Source organism: Nicotiana sylvestris, chromosome 8, assembly GCF_000393655.2.
Source record: "Nicotiana sylvestris chromosome 8, ASM39365v2, whole genome shotgun sequence".
NCBI lineage: Eukaryota > Viridiplantae > Streptophyta > Magnoliopsida > Solanales > Solanaceae > Nicotiana > Nicotiana sylvestris.
Genome location: NC_091064.1, coordinates 6,431,022 through 6,450,093, shown reverse-complemented (window position 1 = coordinate 6,450,093; position 19,072 = coordinate 6,431,022). Strand labels below are relative to the sequence as shown.

General features: G+C 37.2%; 1 protein-coding gene across 2 annotated transcripts; it reads left to right on the top strand.

The window, feature by feature from the left end:
• Window positions 1-12,805: 12,805 nt before the first annotated feature.
• LOC104214506 (uncharacterized) lies at window positions 12,806-17,808 on the top strand. Of its 2 annotated transcripts, XM_070152915.1 has the most exons (5): window positions 12,858-13,191; window positions 14,170-14,336; window positions 14,489-14,580; window positions 14,824-15,657; window positions 15,950-17,808. In XM_070152915.1, the coding sequence occupies exons 3-5, from the start codon at window positions 14,557-14,559 to the stop codon at window positions 17,693-17,695; spliced, it is 2,604 nt and encodes an 867-aa protein (XP_070009016.1). In that variant the 5' UTR covers window positions 12,858-13,191; window positions 14,170-14,336; window positions 14,489-14,556; the 3' UTR covers window positions 17,696-17,808. The 2 variants fall into 2 exon arrangements, with proteins under 2 accessions (XP_009762485.1, XP_070009016.1); XM_009764183.2 differs by lacking the exon at window positions 14,489-14,580 and having other exon boundaries at window positions 12,806-13,191.
• Window positions 17,809-19,072: the final 1,264 nt, after the last annotated feature.

Below are 19,072 nucleotides of genomic sequence, written 5' to 3'. Positions count from 1 at the left end.
ATTCTTTTTATTGGTCTTTTTACCATCATCTTCCTTGTTGGTTGTTCCACTGATTCTTTTTGTGGGCTTCTTTTGTGGCGCCTACGACGAGTCACCAAAGTTCAACCTTCATCATCATCAGGTTGGTTGACTTCAGCTTTGTCTCTCTCTAGTAATTCTTCATTTTTACTTTCTTTAAAATCATATAATTCATCTGGACTGAATGAGCCAAAGGTGATAGAGACTTGGTTTGCGCTTGCTTTCTCTTCTTCAAGCACGATCTTCTTTTCGCGAGCCAAGTCCATGACTTTATCCTTGAAGACAAAGCACTTCTCTAGAGGGTGGCTTACAAGTCGGTGATATTTGTAGTAGTTTGGGTCATTTGTTTTCCCAGCTTCATTTGGTCGCTTCATCTCCGGAAGCTCGATGAGATTTAACTCGAGGAGTTCTTCGAAAATGGCTGGCATATCAGAATCCAGGAATGGGTACTCTTTCTCTTGCATTTCTTTTAAAGTCAGCTTCCCACTTGGCTTATCTTGAAACGAAGTGGATTTCATACTCTACTTCTTGCTCTCCTTCGTCGTGAACTTCACAAGTGACGTATTGACATTCATAGCCTCTTTGCTTTCAGACTTGGGTACGAACTTGCCCCACTTCCTGACTTCTTGCTTGTCATTCGCTTTGCGAGGTTCATAGATGGGCAGCCTTTCATTTCCAGCGGAGGCCATGCTCAATTCCATGTCATGGGCACGAGTTGCAAGTTCTTCAAACGTGCCAGGCTTGATACCTTGCAAGATGTAGCGCAATCCCCAATGCATGCCTTGGATGTATATCTCTATGCCCAAAGCTTCACTAAGCCTGTCTTTGCAGTTGAGGCTTGAATTCTTCCATCGATTGATAAAGTCGATAACTGGTTCCCCCTTTCGTTGACGAGTATTTGTAAGTTCTATCATACTCACAGTACGTCTCGTACTATAAAAGCGATTGAGAAACTCTTGCTCTAGTTGATCCCAGTTGTCGATAGATCCAGCCTCGAGGTCCGTGTACTAGTCAAAAGCATTTCCTTTTAGCGAGCGGACAAACTGCTTGATGAGGTAATCTCCATAAGTCCCAACATTGTTGCATGTCTCCAAGAAGTGCGCAACATGTTGCTTTGGGTTACCTTTACCATCAAACTATTGAAACTTCGAAGGTTGATAGCCAGCAGGCATCTTCAACATATCGACCCTTGTAGTGTACGACTTTGCATATGTAAGGGAAGATTTGGTAGCAATTTTATATTTGTTCTTAATGGTTCCTTCGATGAACTCCTTCAGTTGATCGATTAGAATCATCCCTTTAGATGAGACAGGGATAGCCTTAGTGGATGCTGCTTGTCTTGGAGGAGAGTCACTCTCTAAAACTTCTGGGAGCTTTCCGGGTGCATGGGTGGATTCTTCTTCCATCAAGATTCTCACCCTGTCTGTTAGATTATCAATTCTAGCCTCTTAATTTTGCATGCATTTGGTCAAGCCAGTGATTGCTTCCGTCAAGTTTGCTAACTGCTCCTCTACGTATGAAGTATTTGTCACCATAGCTTGCATGATTGTCGTGGACGACGGAGAGTAGCATGGATTTTCACACATATTGATCCTTGATCGGCTTACGCTATGTGGTGTAAGTGGGGAGGATCCATCACTTGAAGTATCATCATTTTCCTTTATAGCAGAGTGCTTGGATCCGGAGAGGTCAAGTAGAGCAAGAGTATTCTTGATCTTTTCAGCAACATCACTTTCTCCTTCAAATGCGTTTGTGGAAGATCTTGCTCCTTTTGAGGATGAAGATCCGAAAACAAGGGTTGACGCGGACGACACTTGGGGTGCTTGTTGACCTAAAGAGGTTGCTTTGCTCCTCATAACTGGTCTGAAGCTTCCAAAGGTAACATTGAGGATGTTTTCCACATCAACATAGAACTTGGAGTTAGCAGCCTTGGTGGAAGTTGAACCGGAGTTGATTTTCTTTGAAGCCATTTCAATGTTCTTGGTATTTGGTGAATGAAAAGTTGAGATGAGAGGTAGAGATTGTCCCACTGGGCGTGCCAGAATTTGTAGATAATAAATTTCGTCGAGAAAATAAAATCAAGACCGAAAAATATCGCAACAATCGTAGTATTTTATTTCGAATATTTGAGTGTTACAATCTCTATGAATTCCCTGATTCTACTTTTCAATAGTAAATAAATTCAAGGGCCTTTGAGCTTGATCTTGAATATGTATTTGTTGCCTCGAACGATGATCTTGTTCTTGAGTTTGAACTTGATTGCTTGAACTTGACCTTGATTTGTTCTTCGTTCTTGAACTTGCACTTGATTTCTTGAACTTGAACTTGAAGCCTGAAACTTGTGGAGGAATTTGCAGCGTTTGATCTACGAGCTCTTTCTTGCTTCTTGTTATAACTTCTGGTCTCTTTTCTGAGTTATAAAGACCCCTATTCATAGTTGTGGAAGGGAAGAGTTGTGATAAGAACAAACTCTTTCCGACCAATCAAATAGAAGTGTGACATGGCTGCATTTGATTGGCCAGAATATGTCACTTGCACACGTGGCACAATTTCATTGCCCTTTTAGTATGACTGGACATGCCTTGTCATTTTGACACGTGGCATGGTCCTATTGGCTCTTCAGCTTGACTTGGCACGCCACGTCATTTGACACGTGGCACCAAATTGGGCCTCTAGGAAGATGGCATCTTGGACTTAATGAAGTGGGCTCATCACTTTTAGTCCATTAAATGGGCTAGCCCAATGGATTAAGACTTATTTATTTAATCCATAAATATTGGATTTATATAATCAATTCAATTATATTAGCCCATAATATTTATTCAAACTAATATATTTAACATATAGTCCAAATAATTTTATTGAATTTAAATCCAATAAAATTTAAATGCTTACAAGTATATCGTTATAATGATAGTTATTGCTTTTATACATGAAAATTTATTAATAAAATGTATTCTAGAAAACTAAAGATTCATTACTTATTTATGGTTGTAATTGAGTGATTAATATTCTGTTTAGCTTATATTGTCTATTCTTAATGATTTGAATTTGTTTGGTTGAAAAAAATAAAAATAAAAATATCATTATTGGGTTTTGTTGAGCTTGTAAAAAAATTATTAAAGAAGACAATATAGGTTTTGTAGGTTTAAGTTGAGTTTAACAAATAAAAATTGACGAGATTGTATTAAAAGTTTGTATATCAAATTCAGAGTTGATTTAAATCAATTATGAAGCAAAAATATGTGGGCAAATCTCTATTGATCCAGTTATGGTGCTCACTAGGATTTAGGCCAGAAATCTTGACGATCACGTGAATTTTCAGCCAAAAAATCATGTCGATCAGTTAGAATTCTGGCAAAATCTTGGTGATCACCATATTTATACACATCATGTTATGGTGATCATCAGGATTAATGTTGGGCATATTTCTAAATATTTTAATGTTACTTTTACCAATATTTTAACCGCTTTAGGTGCTATTTGGTGTTAAAAATGTCCAACATACATTAATTATTATTTTTTCGACTAATAAGTTGTGTGTAATGATTAGAATGTTTGGATTGCAAAAAATATGAAGAAAAGATGCTCCATCTATATAAGAAGAGGTTGCATGCGTTGTATCCAACCTAGCAAGCAATGCCATTTGAGGCAGTCTTAGTAGTGAAGCCTCAAGAAAGCCTCCGGCTTAGATCCGCACCTGGAGCGCAACAAAGTTGGAGGAATAGAGAGTGGATGCTAAGCATCCACCCTAGCATCCGATGTTGGGAATTTCAAGCTGAAGCGGGCGTGAAACATCCCACTTAGCATGAATTCCTAAAGCTACTCGAAAAGGAAAATGAAAACTTTGGCCACGACTCTTGTACGTAATATATAAAGGATAAACGTTTCCTTTAGGTCATCGAACACACTTGGAAGTAGAGAAAAGCCATCACTGAATTTGGAAAGTGTAAAATTAATCTTGAGTTCTTCTTTTTCCCTTTTTTTATTGATTTTTATATATTATGGGAAATTAATTCAGATTGGTATCGTGACTATGCGTCGCCAAACTTATTTATTTTGGGTTATGATTTTATATGGATGTTGATATTCTGATATTGATTTGACAATTTAATTTATCATAGGTTGTTTATTCATATACTGGGTTTAATTATTTTACTGCCTAACTAACAATGAAATATTATACATAAATCTTGAATTGAACTTGAAAGAGGTTATTCTTGATTGCAATAGGATTTGAATTGAGCGTGATCTTGAACCTAGTCATTGGGAACTAATTTGCGAATACATATAGAAATATACCTATTTGCCCTGCTTAGCCAATTATGCAAGAAATTATTAATGCCTTTTTTATGTCTAACCTCGTATGAATATAATGTTTATAATAAATTGAATAGGCGAGTACAAGTTGTCAATTTTCTAGGAGTACTATTATCCTTCCAGGTTAATAACCCAGATAAATTTATAAGGCAAGTTGATTGAAGAATTCAAACAATATCATTGTCCAACAATGACCTTGGAATATTAGTTCTCAACAATAACAACAACAATAACAATGACGATTCAGTAAAAGTCTACACGCGGGATCTGGGGAGGATAGTGTGTGCGCAGACCTTACCCCTACCCGATAGAGTAGAGAGGTTATATCCGATAGATCATCGGCTCAAAAAGACAAAAAAAGACAATATATCATAGAAATATAACAATATCATAAGAACCAGGAAATAGATGAAAAGCAAAAATAATACTCCCTCTGTTTCAATTTAGATGTGGTAGATTGACTCGGTACGGAATTTAAGGAAAAAAAGAAGACTTTTGAAATTTATGGTCTTAAAAGCTTAAGGGGTAAAAGCTTTGTGGGGCCATGATATTTGTGTGATTATAAAAAGGTTCTCATTAAGGGTAAAATTTGGGTAAAATGAATGATAACAACTAGGTCGGGAATCTAAATTAGAGTAAGAATTTGAGAAGTAAATGAGGAAACAATAACAACAAGGAATTCAATAACTAGAATTAAAGAGATGAAAATAAAGGATATGGGAAAAATTCAAGGAAAGAATTCCAAGAACTTCCAAGAACGCAAGTTCTATAGCCTTGACAAGATCAAAGTAACAATATCTTGATTTATGGAAGAAATCAAAGCCTTCACTTAAAAAGCAAATCAAAATAATAGATTCGGATCTTGACCGCTTTACGAGCAACTTGATACAATAATTAATAACTAGTATTAATCGCCTTCTAAGAATACCACAAAGGAATCAAAGATATCATAAAAGAGAAGTAATCTTACTACCTTGAACTATGAACTAGTAACGGTTGAAAGATAAATCTCAAAGCACAAGTAACAAAAGTTCAAAAGAACTCTTAAAGTATGATATACTTAATCAATAATGTAGTGTCTTATGAATAAGAAGAACTCCTTATTTATAGGAGTACTAAGGCATAAAAGTCCTTAAAATTAGGTAGGGTGGTTGCTAAGGCATACAAAGTCATTACAATTAGGTAAGGTAGTTGCTAAATAGTAAGAAAAGTCATTAAAATTAGGTGGGGGCGGCCAAGACCCTTTGGGGCAGATTTGGACCTTAAAACAACTAGTTTGGGCCATTGGTTTGGACTGCAATTGGGCTCATTTTGTAACACCTCCTTTTGGATTTCTTTTAAGCTCATTTTGAGCCCATTTAGTGGACTTTAAGGGCTGATTTGGGTGACCCAATCTTCCATCTATTGGACTTTAATTTGAGCCACCAAATAATTGTAAAACTTAGAAAATTCTTCTCCTTTGGACTTGAGCTCTTCCTCTATAGTTAGAAGCTTTTTTATTTGCTATTGAAGTCCAGCAACCTTAGTCTGCAATTCTTTAGCTTGAGAACTTGTAAATGGTTTTCTTGGAGCTTCCAAAACTCTATCCTTATCAGTGATGCTATCATTCCCCTCTTCTTGAAAAGAATTCGTCCCCGAATTCGATCCTGCATCAAACAAAGACAAGTCAGCAACATTGAATGTAGCACTTACTTGAAACTCACCAGGAAGGTCTAGCTTGTAAGCATTGTCTCCAATCCTTTCAATGACTTGAAATGGGCCATCTCCTCAAGGATGCAGCTTTGACTTCCTTTTGGAAGGAAATCTCTCCTTCCTAAAGTGAACCCAAACTAAATCTCCAGGTTTAAAAATAACTTGTTTTCGACCCTTATTCTTTCTCAAGGAAGTTTGCTTATTTTTCTTCTCAATTGCAAGCCTTGTTTGCTCATGGATTTTTTTCATCATCTCATCCTTTGTCCTACCATCAAGATTAGCAATATCATTAGTAGGTAATGGTAATAAATCAAGTGGAGTAAAGGTATTAAAGCCATAAACAACCTCAAAAGGAGACATACCTATAGAAGAATAGATTGTTCTATTGTAAGCAAATTCAATCATAGGCAAGTGATCTTTCCATAAAGTTAATTTACCTTTCAAAACAGCTCTCAACATGTTTCCTAAGGTTCTATTAACTACTTCAGTTTGTCCATTAGTTTGTGGGTGACAAGAATTAGAAAACAACAATTTAGTGCCTAACTTCCCCCAAATACATGCCAAAAGTGGCTCAAAAACTTAACATCTCTATCACTAATAATAGTTCTAGGTATAACATGCAATTTGGCAACCTCTTTTACAAAAAGATCAGCAACATGTGAAGCGTCATTAGTCTTTAAACAAGGAATAAAATGAGCTATTTTGGAGAACCTATCTACCACAACAAATATACTATCCTTACAATACCTTGTTCTAGGCAGACCTAACACAAAATCCATAGAAATATCAATCCAAGGTGAAGTAGGAACAAGTAATGGCGTGTAAAGACCACGTGGTAACACTTTAAATTTAGCTTGTTTACATTCCAAATACTGTGTGCACATTCTTTCAACGTCTTTTCTCATTCTAGGACAAAAGAAATTTTCAGCAAGTATGTCTAATGTCTTTGGGACTCCAAAGTGTCCCATAAGTCCTCCACAATATGCTTCCCTTACAAATACTTCATGTAAAGAGCAATTAGGGATACACAACTTATTTTCCTTAAAGAGAAACCCATCTTGGAGGTTAAACCTCTCAAAAGGACCTAACTTACAATCTGCAAAAATTTTGCCAAAATCAACATCATTAGCATAAAGTTCCTTGATTTGATCAAAACTCATCAATTTAGAAATCAGGGTAGAAACTAAGACATGCCTTCTTGAAAGTGCATCAGCAACAACATTCTCTTTCCCTTGTTTGTAAGAAATTACATAAGGAAAAGTTTCAATGAATTCAACCCACTTAGCATGTCTTCTACTAAGCTTACCTTGACTCTTCAAGTATTTCAAGGATTCCTGGTCAGTTTTAATGACAAACTCTCTTGGACACAAGTAATGTTGCCATGCGGCTAAAGCCCTTACCAAAGCATATAGCTCTTTGTCATAAGTGGAATAGTTCAATGTGGCTCCACTCAACTTCTCACTAAAGTAGGCAATAGGTTTAGAATATTGCATCAAAACAGCACCTATTCATTTGCCAAAAGCATCACACTCAATTTCAAAAGATTTAAAAAAATCAAGCAATTGTAACAACGGAGCAGAGCATAACTTTTCTTTCAACAAATTAAAAGCATCATCTTGTTCCTTTTCCCATTTAAAAATCTTATCCTTTTTAATAACTTCAGTTAAAGAGAAGTAATGGTGCTAAAGTCTCTCACAAACCTCCTATAAAAACTAGCAAGTCCATGAAAACTCCTAACTTCAGTTACACTCTTAGGTTTAGGCCATTCGTTTATTGCTTTGATTTTCTCTTTATCAACCTCAACTCCTTTAGAACTAACTACAAAACCCAAGAAAATCACACGATCCATATAAAAAGTACACTTTTTAAGATTAGCAAATAAAAATTATTTTCTAAGAAATTCAAAAACTTGTTTTAGGTGTTCTACATGCTCTTCTAAAGTTTTAGAAAAAACCAAGATATCATCGAAGTACACAATAACAATTTTTTCATGAAAATCCTTAAAAACATGATTCATTAATCTCATGAAAGTGCTAGGTGCATTAGTCAAGCCGAAAGGCATAACTAACCACTCATAAAGTCCATATTTGATCTTAAAAGTAGTTTTCCATTCATCTCCAGGATTCATTCGAATATGATGATAACCACTTTTTAGATCAATTTTAGAAAAGATTTTGGATCCATGTAATTGATCCAACATGTCATCAAGACAAGGAATAGGGTGCCGATACTTTACCGTAATCTTGTTGATTGATCTACAATCCACGCACATCTTCCAAGTTCCATCCTTTTTTGGTACCAATAGGACTGGAACAGAGCAAGGGCTCATGCTCTCTCTCACAAAGCCTTTCTCAAGCAACTCCTCAACTTGCCTTTGAAGTTCTTTTGTCTCTTCTGGATTACTCCTATAGGCTGGCCTATTTGGGATTTTTGATCCTGGCACAAAATCAATTTGATACTCAATGCCACGTAAAGGTGGCAATCCATAAGGAATATCTTCTGGAAAGACATCTTCAAAATCCTGCAAAAAGAAAAGAAATACTACTTGGCAAAGAAGAAGTTAGCAACTCGGAATTAATCAAAGCTTCTTTGTAAGTAAGTAGTATTATGGGCAGTCCCTCTTTTCTTGAATTTAAATACTCTTTGGCTTTTATATAGAAACTGTCTTTTTTTCTTCTTTCCTTAGCCTCTTTCCTCTCACCAAGACTGTCTATTTTTTCATTCAAACCCCTTTTTATCTCTTCTCTCAAATTGCTGCCCTCTCTCTCTTTCTCTCGGCCATCTCTCCTTTTTTCTAATTCTTGGCCTCCTTTCTTTTCTTTTTCCTCAAGCTCACTTTTTATCCCTCCCCTTGGTTTTCCCATTGTTTCCCTTAATCTCTTTTGATCTTCAAACACTTGAGAAGGAGATAAAGGTGCAAGAGTAAATTTCCTGCCATTTAGTTCAAGAGAATATCTATTCTTTCTTCCATCATGAAAAACATTCTTGTCATACTGCCAAGAACGACCCAGTAATATATGACAAGCTTGCATATGTACTATGTCACAAAGAATATCATCCTCATATCTTCCAACATTAAATGAAATCATGTATTGTTTGTTTACCTTTAGTTCACCACTATCATTTAACCATTGGAGTCTATAGGGAGTAGGGTGTTTCATGTATGCAAGTCCTAGTTTTCCACAAAGTATGAACTCACCATATTAGCACAACTACCACTATCAATGATCATAGAGCAAGTTTTTTCCTTTATCCCACACCTAGTATGGAATATATTCTCTCTTTGTTCTTCACTATTGTTTCCCAAATTGATAGTCATAATCCTCCTAACTACCCCAACCATGCCATCATTAGGTAGTTCTACATCATCTTCATCACTCACATCTCCCTCTTCTGTTCCCTCACCTTTTTCACTCTCATATCCTCCATCTTCTTTTAGAATGATGTTTCTTCTACTTGGACATTCATGCATCATATGTCCCCTTCCTTTACATTTATGACATTGAATAGAACTAGATTGTATAAAAGGTTTAGGATTAAAGGTTTTACCTCCCTCTTTGTTATCAAATTTACCTTTTTCCTTGTCTTCTTGAGGTCTAGAAGAACTCATCTCATGATTTGGCCATGGCTTCTTCGACAGGGTGCTTGTCCAACCTTTCCACGAGCTAACTTGCTTTCTTTTATTTTGATTTTCTACCTTTACAGACAAATCAACTAATTCATGTATTGTTACATATTGTTGTAATTCTATTACGTCAGCTATTTCCTTATTTAAACCATTTAAAAACCTAGCCATTGTAGCCTCTTCTTTCTCCGTACAATTGGTTTTGATCATAGCCATATCCATAGCCTTAAAGTACTTATCCACATACATGGATCCTTGCTTCAATGTTTGAAGACGTTGTTGTAGTTCTCTTTGAAAGTGTGATGGTACGAATCTCTTCCTCATCACCCTCTTCATCTCAGCCCAAGTAGCAACTGGTGCTTGTCCTTCTTGCAATCTGTCCCTAGTAAACTTTTTCCACCAAATAGCAGCATAGTCAGAAAATTCAACAACGACAAGTTTAACTTTCTTACCCTCAGAGTAGTTGTGACAATCAAAGATGGCTTCAACCTTTCCCTCCCAATCAAGGTACAAGTCTGGGTCCCTTGTTCCCTTGAATGGTGGCATCTTCATCTTTATACTACTTATATTGTCATCTTCTACTCTACCTCTTTGTCCCCTCCTATCTCTTCCCACCTTATCAAAATCAATATCATTAAAATCATCTATAAGGTTTTCTTGATTTACAATAGGAGCATGGGGTACATTTCTCCTAGCTTGGGGCCTAACATAATTTTTCCTCCTAAGTTCAGCTATTGTATCATTTTGATCAGCAATGGTATCCCTCATTTCTTGGAGTTGCAAATTCAACCTTTCAAATTGTTGATGCATAGCTTGCAAGGTAAAATCATTTCTTGCTTTGATTTCGGCTTCTTGGAGAACTCTTCATTCATCATCACTACCTGTATGCGACATCTTTAAAAAAAATAAACTGTATCACACAAATTAGCTTCTTTTTTTTCTCTCGGAATAACTTTTGAACAAAATACTTTGTAGATTTATAGTTAAACCCAACTTGTATGAAGTTCTTAGTAGTAAAATTTAGATTTTTTTTGGGACAAAAAAAAAGGAACCAAATCTTAGAACTTTTAGGCTCGATTGAAACAAGACACGAACAAAAAGAAAAGGATAAATATCTAGATTAGAAAGTGTAAGAAAATCGAGGATCCCCTTTTCTTGATTCCTTTGTTTTTGGAGAGCAAGCAATTCTATATCTTCTTTTTATAAACTGATTTTTCATTTTTTTTTTGTTAATTCTTTTTTTTTTTGCTCTTAGTATTTAAGAAACCTCAAGACTTATCAAGAATGAAATCTTGATAGAAACCGCTCTGATACCACTTGATAACAACTAGGTCGGGAATCCAAATTAGAGTAAGAATTTAAGAAGTAAATGCGAATGCAATAACAACAAGGAATTGAACAACTAGAATTAAAGAGATGAAAATAAAGATATGGGAAAATTCAATGAAAAAATTCTAAGAACTTCCAAGAACGCAAGTTCTATAGCCTTGACAAGATCAAAGTAACAACGTCTTGATTTATGGAAGAAATCAAACGCCTTCACTTAAAAAGCAAATCAAAACAATAGATTCGAATCTTGACCGTTTTACGAGTAACTTGAGACAACAATTAATAACTAGTATTAATTGCCTTCTAAAAATACCACAAAGGAATCAAAGATATCATAAAATAGGAGTAATCTTACTACTTGAACTATGAACTAGTAAATGTTGAAAGATAAATCTCAAAGCACAAGTAACAAAGGTTCAAAAGAACTCTCAAAGTATGATATACTCAATCAATAATGTAGTGTCTTATGAATGAGAAGAACTCCCTATTTATAGGAGTACTAAAGCATAAAAGTCCTTAAAATTAGGTAGGGTGGTTGCTAAGGCATACAAAGTCATTACAATTAGGTAGGGTGGTTGCTAAAGAGTAAGAAAAGTCATTAAAATTATGTGGAGGCCGCCGCCAAGACCCTTTGGGGCAGATTTAGGCCTTAAAACAACTAATTTGGGCCATTGGTTTGGACTCCAATTGAGCTCCTTTTGTAACACCTCCTTTTGGACCTCTTTTAAACTCATTTTGAGCCCATTTGGTGGACTTCAAGGGTTGATTTGGGTGACCCAATCTTCCTTCTCTTGGACTTCAATTTGAGCCACCAAATAATTGTAAAACTTAGACAATTCTTCTCCTTTGGTCTTGAGCTCTTCCTCTATAGTTAGAAGCTTCTTTATTTGCCATTGAAGTCCAGCAACCTTAGTCTGCAATTCTTTAGCTTAAGATCTTGTAAATGGCCTTCTTGGAGCTTCCAAAACTCTATCCTTATCAGTGATGCTATCAATGAATAATTTAAAGTTGAGTTATTTCCAAATTTAGAAATGTGTCATTTATTTTAGAATAGGCGAAAAAGGAAAGTACATCATCTAATTTGAAACAGAAAGAGTAACCGGTAAATAGGACCCGCCACTACGAAAAAGAAAGAGTAGTGTGAACACAACATTGACCACTAGCAGTTTAAGATAAAATCCTACCAGACTAACCTCACACTCATACGTATTATAAATATGCTCAACTACCTCATAACCTACAGCCTTAATGCTCGACCTCCACAACTTCATATCAAGGGCAATGTCCTAGGAGATCTGAAACTATGTCATCTCGTGCCTGATTACCTCTCCCAATACTTATTATGCCGCCTCTACCTCTTCTCGTTCCCACCAGAGCCAACCGCCGCACCTCCTTATAGGGATATCCGGGTGAGTAGAAGGTGGAATATTAGTACTCATTGAATTAAATTCTTCACGTTAAGTATGCTAGTTAATTAGTTATTCTTTTAATCGTAACTCTAGTTAGTAGAATTAATCAAACAAAAATCACCTTGAAATTGTTCTTGATTTGATAAATTAAAATTTGTTTTGATTTAGTTGATAACTGATCACAAGTTTTTGTGAAAATAATATTCTACTCACTCTTTTTTACTTAATTGACCACGTATATTTGCGTGTGTGATTTAAGTCATGCAAAATCGTCAGCAACCTACTTTAAATTTCTGGCACGAGGCTATTTTGCCAAAACTTTTCTTAATGGATCAAATAATTAAACGTGGCACTAGTCCTATTTGTGCAAATCTCCCTTTAGTAAAGTTTATCTTGGTATTGGCCCAACCCTGATCAACAGCTAATTTCCCAATTTCACCAAAGGGTCCCAACTAGGGTTTCTCACTCGAACCGTATCGGGAAAGGGAAGAGTAAAATCGAGACCGTAGAGATTAAGCTAAAATCGGCGGTTTGCGATGGATCTAGAGGTGGTGGGCCGCCATGCCCTACTCTTCGACGACGACGCCATGGCGGCGTTCGTCAACTCCGACGACGCTCTTGTCGAATGGAATTCTCTCCAAATTGATCGTTACGATGTCCGCCACCTTCTCTCCGCACCTCCACCTTCCCGCCGGCGGTCTCACTCTTCTACGTCTTCGAATCTCGTCGATGCTTCGATTCAGTTCGAGCTCGATCATGAACGTTACCTCGATCTTCCTTCGCCTTCAGATGAACCAGGTAAACTTAACTCTTGTTTCCTTCCTCTTTTTATTTATTTATTTTATTTTATTTAAATTTTTTTATATAAAATTCTAACATTGCGGGGATAACTTTTTCATGTATTATATTTTGTGAATAGTGTTCTGCGCGTAAATAATCAGGAAGCTAACAATCCGATAAAACGTAATGATTCGCTAGCTGATGTTAATATCGTTAAGTGGTTTATTGTGCTATATAAGTTTCAATTATCCTTCTGTGTGCTCACTGTGTTAGATTCATTTCTCTTGTGCAATACATATATTTATGCTAAATTTGTAAACTTAATATGCTGGATCTGCATCTGTAATAGTTTGTTGCGGTAGCTATATATGATGCTTCTAAATAGGATTTGCTATGCATGAACTTCCCAGGGGAAAAAAAAGATTTGTTTGCTGTAGTAAACTGATCTGATTGACATTGCGAAGCATAAAATAGTATTGTAAAACAATCTTGTTTGTTTAGTTGAGGGTTCATCCTGCACCTGTCTTTGGTTTTCTGGTCGCTGTGGAAACTTCCTCTGATGGTATGCCTCTTTCTGTTTTAAATAATATTCGTTTGCAACTTCAAGGGGACAGCTGAGAATACGATTTATTGTTATGGAAATAATGCTGTTAGCAAATGTTTTTATAGGCAGACAGTGCTTCCTAGAGATGATATTTTGGTGCTGGCGTATCTTAAAATAAGGTAGATTGAGGAAATGTAGCATGCTGGCTGCCTAGTTAATGGCTGTAAAATGTTCTTTTCGCAACGTGTTTTTAGTTACTGGACCTTTTAATTACACATTTTCTGTATCTCACAAGGAGTAAGATCATCTTTACTTATCCGTGCAAGTATCATTATTTTAACCTAATCTTGTTCTGTCTGGATTCTTTTTCCTGTGGCTTTGCATTAGTTATGATGCTCTTGGTCTTGGATAATACATCAATATTAATATGATTTAATGATTTCTTCCTTCAGAAGTGGAAGAAGACGAAAAGTCGGTGGATGCTGGTGCTTATCGTGCTGTTGGCTTCTCATATGGACATACTGATGATTCTGCTTACAGAAAAAGTTCTGAGGTGGGCCAGGAAAGCTCCGAGTTTCGTCCCTCCTTTCCAGTGCCGGAAAGCCTACTTCAATGCTTGGTAAGCTTATGCTCTTCAATTTGGTTTTTTGTCTGCTTTCATAAAGCTTGGATATTGTGTTTACATGCTAACGAGGTTTTCCCCATGTGGCCAATGCTACTAGTTGTCTAAAGCTTATGTTATTCTAAGGCTCACCATGTCTAAGTTTTCAGATGCTCGGAGCAGGGATGGAGTTCTTTTCATCTAAGGTTGCCATTCACAGGCACCTTATTCCCTTTTGATGCATGACCAAGGGGCAGTGCAGGTGGGATTAGGAATATTAAGAAGTTATCTTTATAAGGACAATTTGTTGCTAGTTGAGAGGGATCTTCTCTTAATTTACTTAATATTGCTCTTTTAATTTCACTAATGGGCACACATTTTTGTGGATTGGTATGTTTGAAGCTGTGATTGTATCTAAGGTTCTAGCTTATTTTTTATCCAGAATTGTGAATTCTACATTTTAATGGGCTCTTTGTTGCTTTTGGTGCTTTCTATCTTTTTGCAGCCACCAACGGAAAAGGTACATCAGATAATTGCAAGGACTGCGCTGTTTGTGAGCAAACATGGTGGGCAGTCAGAAATTGTTCTGAGGGTAAAGCAGGGAGACAATCCAACATTTGGGTTCTTAATACCTGACCACGATCTTCATGCATACTTTAGGTTTCTTGTTGATCACCCTGAACTTTTACAACCTGGTAGTGATGTGAAAGCTCAAAATGAAGTAGGAAAGGATTCCAATGAGCAGAAGGAACATGATGGTCGTGGAGGTGCTTTATCTTTGCTTGGTTCTGTATATGAGTCCGGAGAGGACGAGGAGCTTGCGAATGGGGATGATCCTGGATCCAAAGTTACCAGTGCAACACTTGATACCTTGAGTGCCTTAAATGTTTCCAGTCCAATTGAAAGGGCTGATAGTTCCAAGGAATTTGAAAAAGATGAGAAAGAAAAAGATGAGAGAGTTTCTACTAATTCACTTCGTTCTAGTAAAGATAAAGAAAAGGCTGCTGCACTGAAAAAGAATAATTTGATTAATGCTTCCAAGAGCGGAATTAGAAGTAATATGCGGAAGGAAGATGACGGTGGTTCTTCTGCTGCATCTAGAAAGACAAAGGCAGAGGTGTCTGGTCTAGGAGTGGTGTCGAAGACTGGACCTTTGGTGGAGCCTCCATCTGATCTGAAGAAATTGATTAATAAGATTGTGGAGTTCATTCTGAAGAATGGGAAGCAGTTTGAGTCAACTCTTATGGAACAGGACAGCAAACATGGCAGATTCCCATTTCTCCTTCCAACCAACCAATATCATCCTTACTATCTAAAAATACTCCAGAAAGCTCTAGAGGTGAAAGCTCTTTCTCTGTCTGGGAAATATATGTGTTGTCCTGCAGTCACCTGGCTGAAATTTTTTGTATAAATTTTGAATTTGAGCATACTATTTTATTTTCCTGAACTTATAGTACTTGCTTCTTTCACAATGTATTAACACAAAAAACCAATGACAGTATTTTTCTCTATGATTTTGGCATATTGGTGTAGCTGATGCATGTGAACCTGGTTATACTACTTTCCCTTTGGAGAGGAGTGTGTGGAATTGCTTTAACATTGTGTCTTTTGCTCTTCTCTTTGTTGTGCAGTCAAAAGTCCATGGATCAGAAAAAAGAGCTTTGAAGGAAAGTGATTCTCCCTCCAGATCTGCAGGCTATGATCTGCCATATGTATCTGATAAGAAAGAGAAGTTTAAAATGGTGATTGGTAAATCCAAGAAGGAAATGCAGGACTCCCTGACCAGAACTTCAGAGCAAGAGGTTGGAGTCAATGTGGACGCTGCTGCTGCTGCTGCTATCCTTCACGCAGCCACTAGAGGTATTAAAAATCCCAATTTGAATATCATATCAGGCTCATCTAAGAATGGTGATAGTCAGGGTCACAGCAGTGAGGGTGGCCAAGCCTCAAGTTTCCTCAATGTCCCTCCATTTAGTCAGAGGTCTGACCAGAGGATGAAAAATAGTGTTTCGATTCCAAAGGCGAAGGAAATCGCAAAGTCTGCTGCTGCTGAAGCTGCGAGTGAGGCAGACTCCTCTGAAGCACACTTGAGCAAAGAGCAGAAGCTGAAAGCAGAGAGGCTGAGAAGGGCAAAGATGTTTGTGGCCCTCTTAAAAGGTGGAGCAGCTCCTGTGAAAAGAGATTCTTCACATGGAGGGTCAGTGGAACCGCAGGAATCTGCCTTATCAGGTTCTGGCACAGAGGTTAATGCTGCTACTAGAGAAAGAGAAGGCAGTGCAGCTCCGTCAGAATTGACTGCTCTAGGGAGAGAAGGCAGTGCAGCTCCGTCAGAACTGACTGCTCTAGAGAGAGAAGGCAGTGCAGCTCCATTAATTAATAATGTGTCCAATGAAAATGAGAAATCTGAAATAAAACATAATGCTGAAGAGAATGAGCGGCGATCAAGAAGGAAATACCGGTCAAGATCTGATAGACCCGACGAGGAGGATGAAGAGGAAGAGGGAGAGGGAGAGGAGGAGGAGAAGCAGCTGTCCAGGAAGAAGCACCACTCTTCAAGAGAAGATGAAGAGGAAGAAAGTGGAGAGGTAAGGGATGATAGACGATCCAAAAAAAAGAGGCGTTCACACCGTCATAGACACAAAGATGGTGGCAATGCATATGAGGATGAAGATGATGAAGATAAACGATCAAGAAAGAAGCACCGCAGGCGGCATTCATCGCCTGAATATGATGAAGATGATGATGAAGATGATAAACGATCAAGAAAGAAGCACCGCAGACGGCATTCATCCCCTGAAGATGATGATGATGATGATGAAGATGATAAACGATCAAGAAAGAAGCACCGCAGACGGCATTCATCCCCTGAATATGATGATGATGATGATGAGCGAAGAGATGCCGAGAGACATCATAAGCATGGAAGGAAAAAGCATTCCAGTCATCAGTCTTCACCTGAAAATAGGAAAGATGATTATGAGGAGGATTATAAGCACTCCAAGAAGAAACATAGATCTCATAGAACCTCCCACCGGAGTAGAGAGAAACTCAAACACAGGCCAAAGCATTTCAGTGATGATGAGTCTGAACATGGGCATAAGCGCCCGAACTCTTCAGATGATGAAAAGCAGCACTATGGCAGGGCCAATAAGAATGAGAAGGGGACCAAAGAAAGAGAAGAACTGGAAGAGGGTGAGATCGGTACCAAAGTGTCAGATCAATCAAGAGGAAGTCCGGGAGGTTCCGTCAGCAGAGAAGCTTCGGTGGATGTATCTAGTTCCCATCAAAGAGCCGCATCTCAGCATTCTGAATCTACTGAGATATCAGATGATCTTCGGGCTAAAATCCGTGCAATGTTAATGGCAACTAGGAAGTAGTTGATGAACTGCCAATATTGGTACATTACCCCGAGAACTTCTTGCAGTGTAAAGGGCATTGTAAACGTGCTTGTGAATCTTTTGATATACTATTAATCCTTATTTTCATCCTCCTTCCTGCTATTAAAATTTCTGCCTCTTCTGTGTGACCTTCATATATTGTTAAGTTTAGTTGAAGAATGGGTTCATTTTCAGGGAGCTCTCCCTACCTTTCGTCGCTATGCCGATTGAATATCTGAGTTCTCTCAAGTTCTTTCATAATTACATTGAGTTCATTCATCTGATTAATGGACAAAAGAAAAAAAACTTTTCATAAATCGAATGTCTGCCTGCATATAATTATCAAGAGATGTGGTGAGATGAATGAGATCACCTTGGCCTTTTACCAAAGTTCTCGGGCTTGAGCCATGAGAAAGAATATTCGTAAAAAGGAGCACTTCCCCTATGTAACCTAAATCTGGATTCGTTGGACCAATGGATATTGAATATCAAATGATTAAATAAAAATATAACTGTGTATGATAAATCTAGTTTGGCAACATAAAAATGTACACTAAAAAGTAACATGGTAACCGAATAAATATATAGTTTAGTGTATAACATTTTTATGCTGTTAGTCTATTTAAGTAAAATCCTGCGCTCGTTGGACGATAACATTATCCATTTATAGAGTTTTTAGTCAAAATTGTCCCTTATGTTTGAGGGTAGGTTTAAATTTGTCCTTTATATATTATCTTGAGCACTTATTGTCCCTTAAGTTTATATAAGTTGAACACCTTTAGTCTCTGTTAACACCAAACCCAAACAGATGCACAAAGCTAACGGCTCCTTTAGTTCTGTCATGAAATGCACCTGACGCCGTAAAAACAAGACCCAAATCGAAGTCTTCTTCCTAGCTAGAGCTAATGAAACTAGATATCTGAATTTGCCAATGATATACTCTGCAACAATATCCTCTCCTTATTCCTCATAGCTTTTCGAAAGATTCTTGCCCATTCAACTAGTCAAGGAATTACATGAGTTTGAGAAAACTGATCTAGCCGACTAGTTAGCTGCACGTGGAAACTGGAAAGATTGATCTTGTGAGTGAATACCGTGAGCAAATTTGTGAAATTGCTATAGCAGAATCTGCTAAGATAACTTACACTAAAAACTTATTATCTTCAAAGCATGGATGGTTCTCATGCGTTGTTTGACCACTCAACTAAAAATTAATAATTGCAGAAGTGCACTAATGGTCCACTAGCATATTCAACCTTTTAGTTTCTGATGCAAAAATGCTCTTCAATGACTGTCTAATTGCAAAAGTAATGGTGGGAACTTTCTTTACAATCATATAGTTTTAACAAAAGAGAAAAAAAGAAGAGTTGTTAAAGA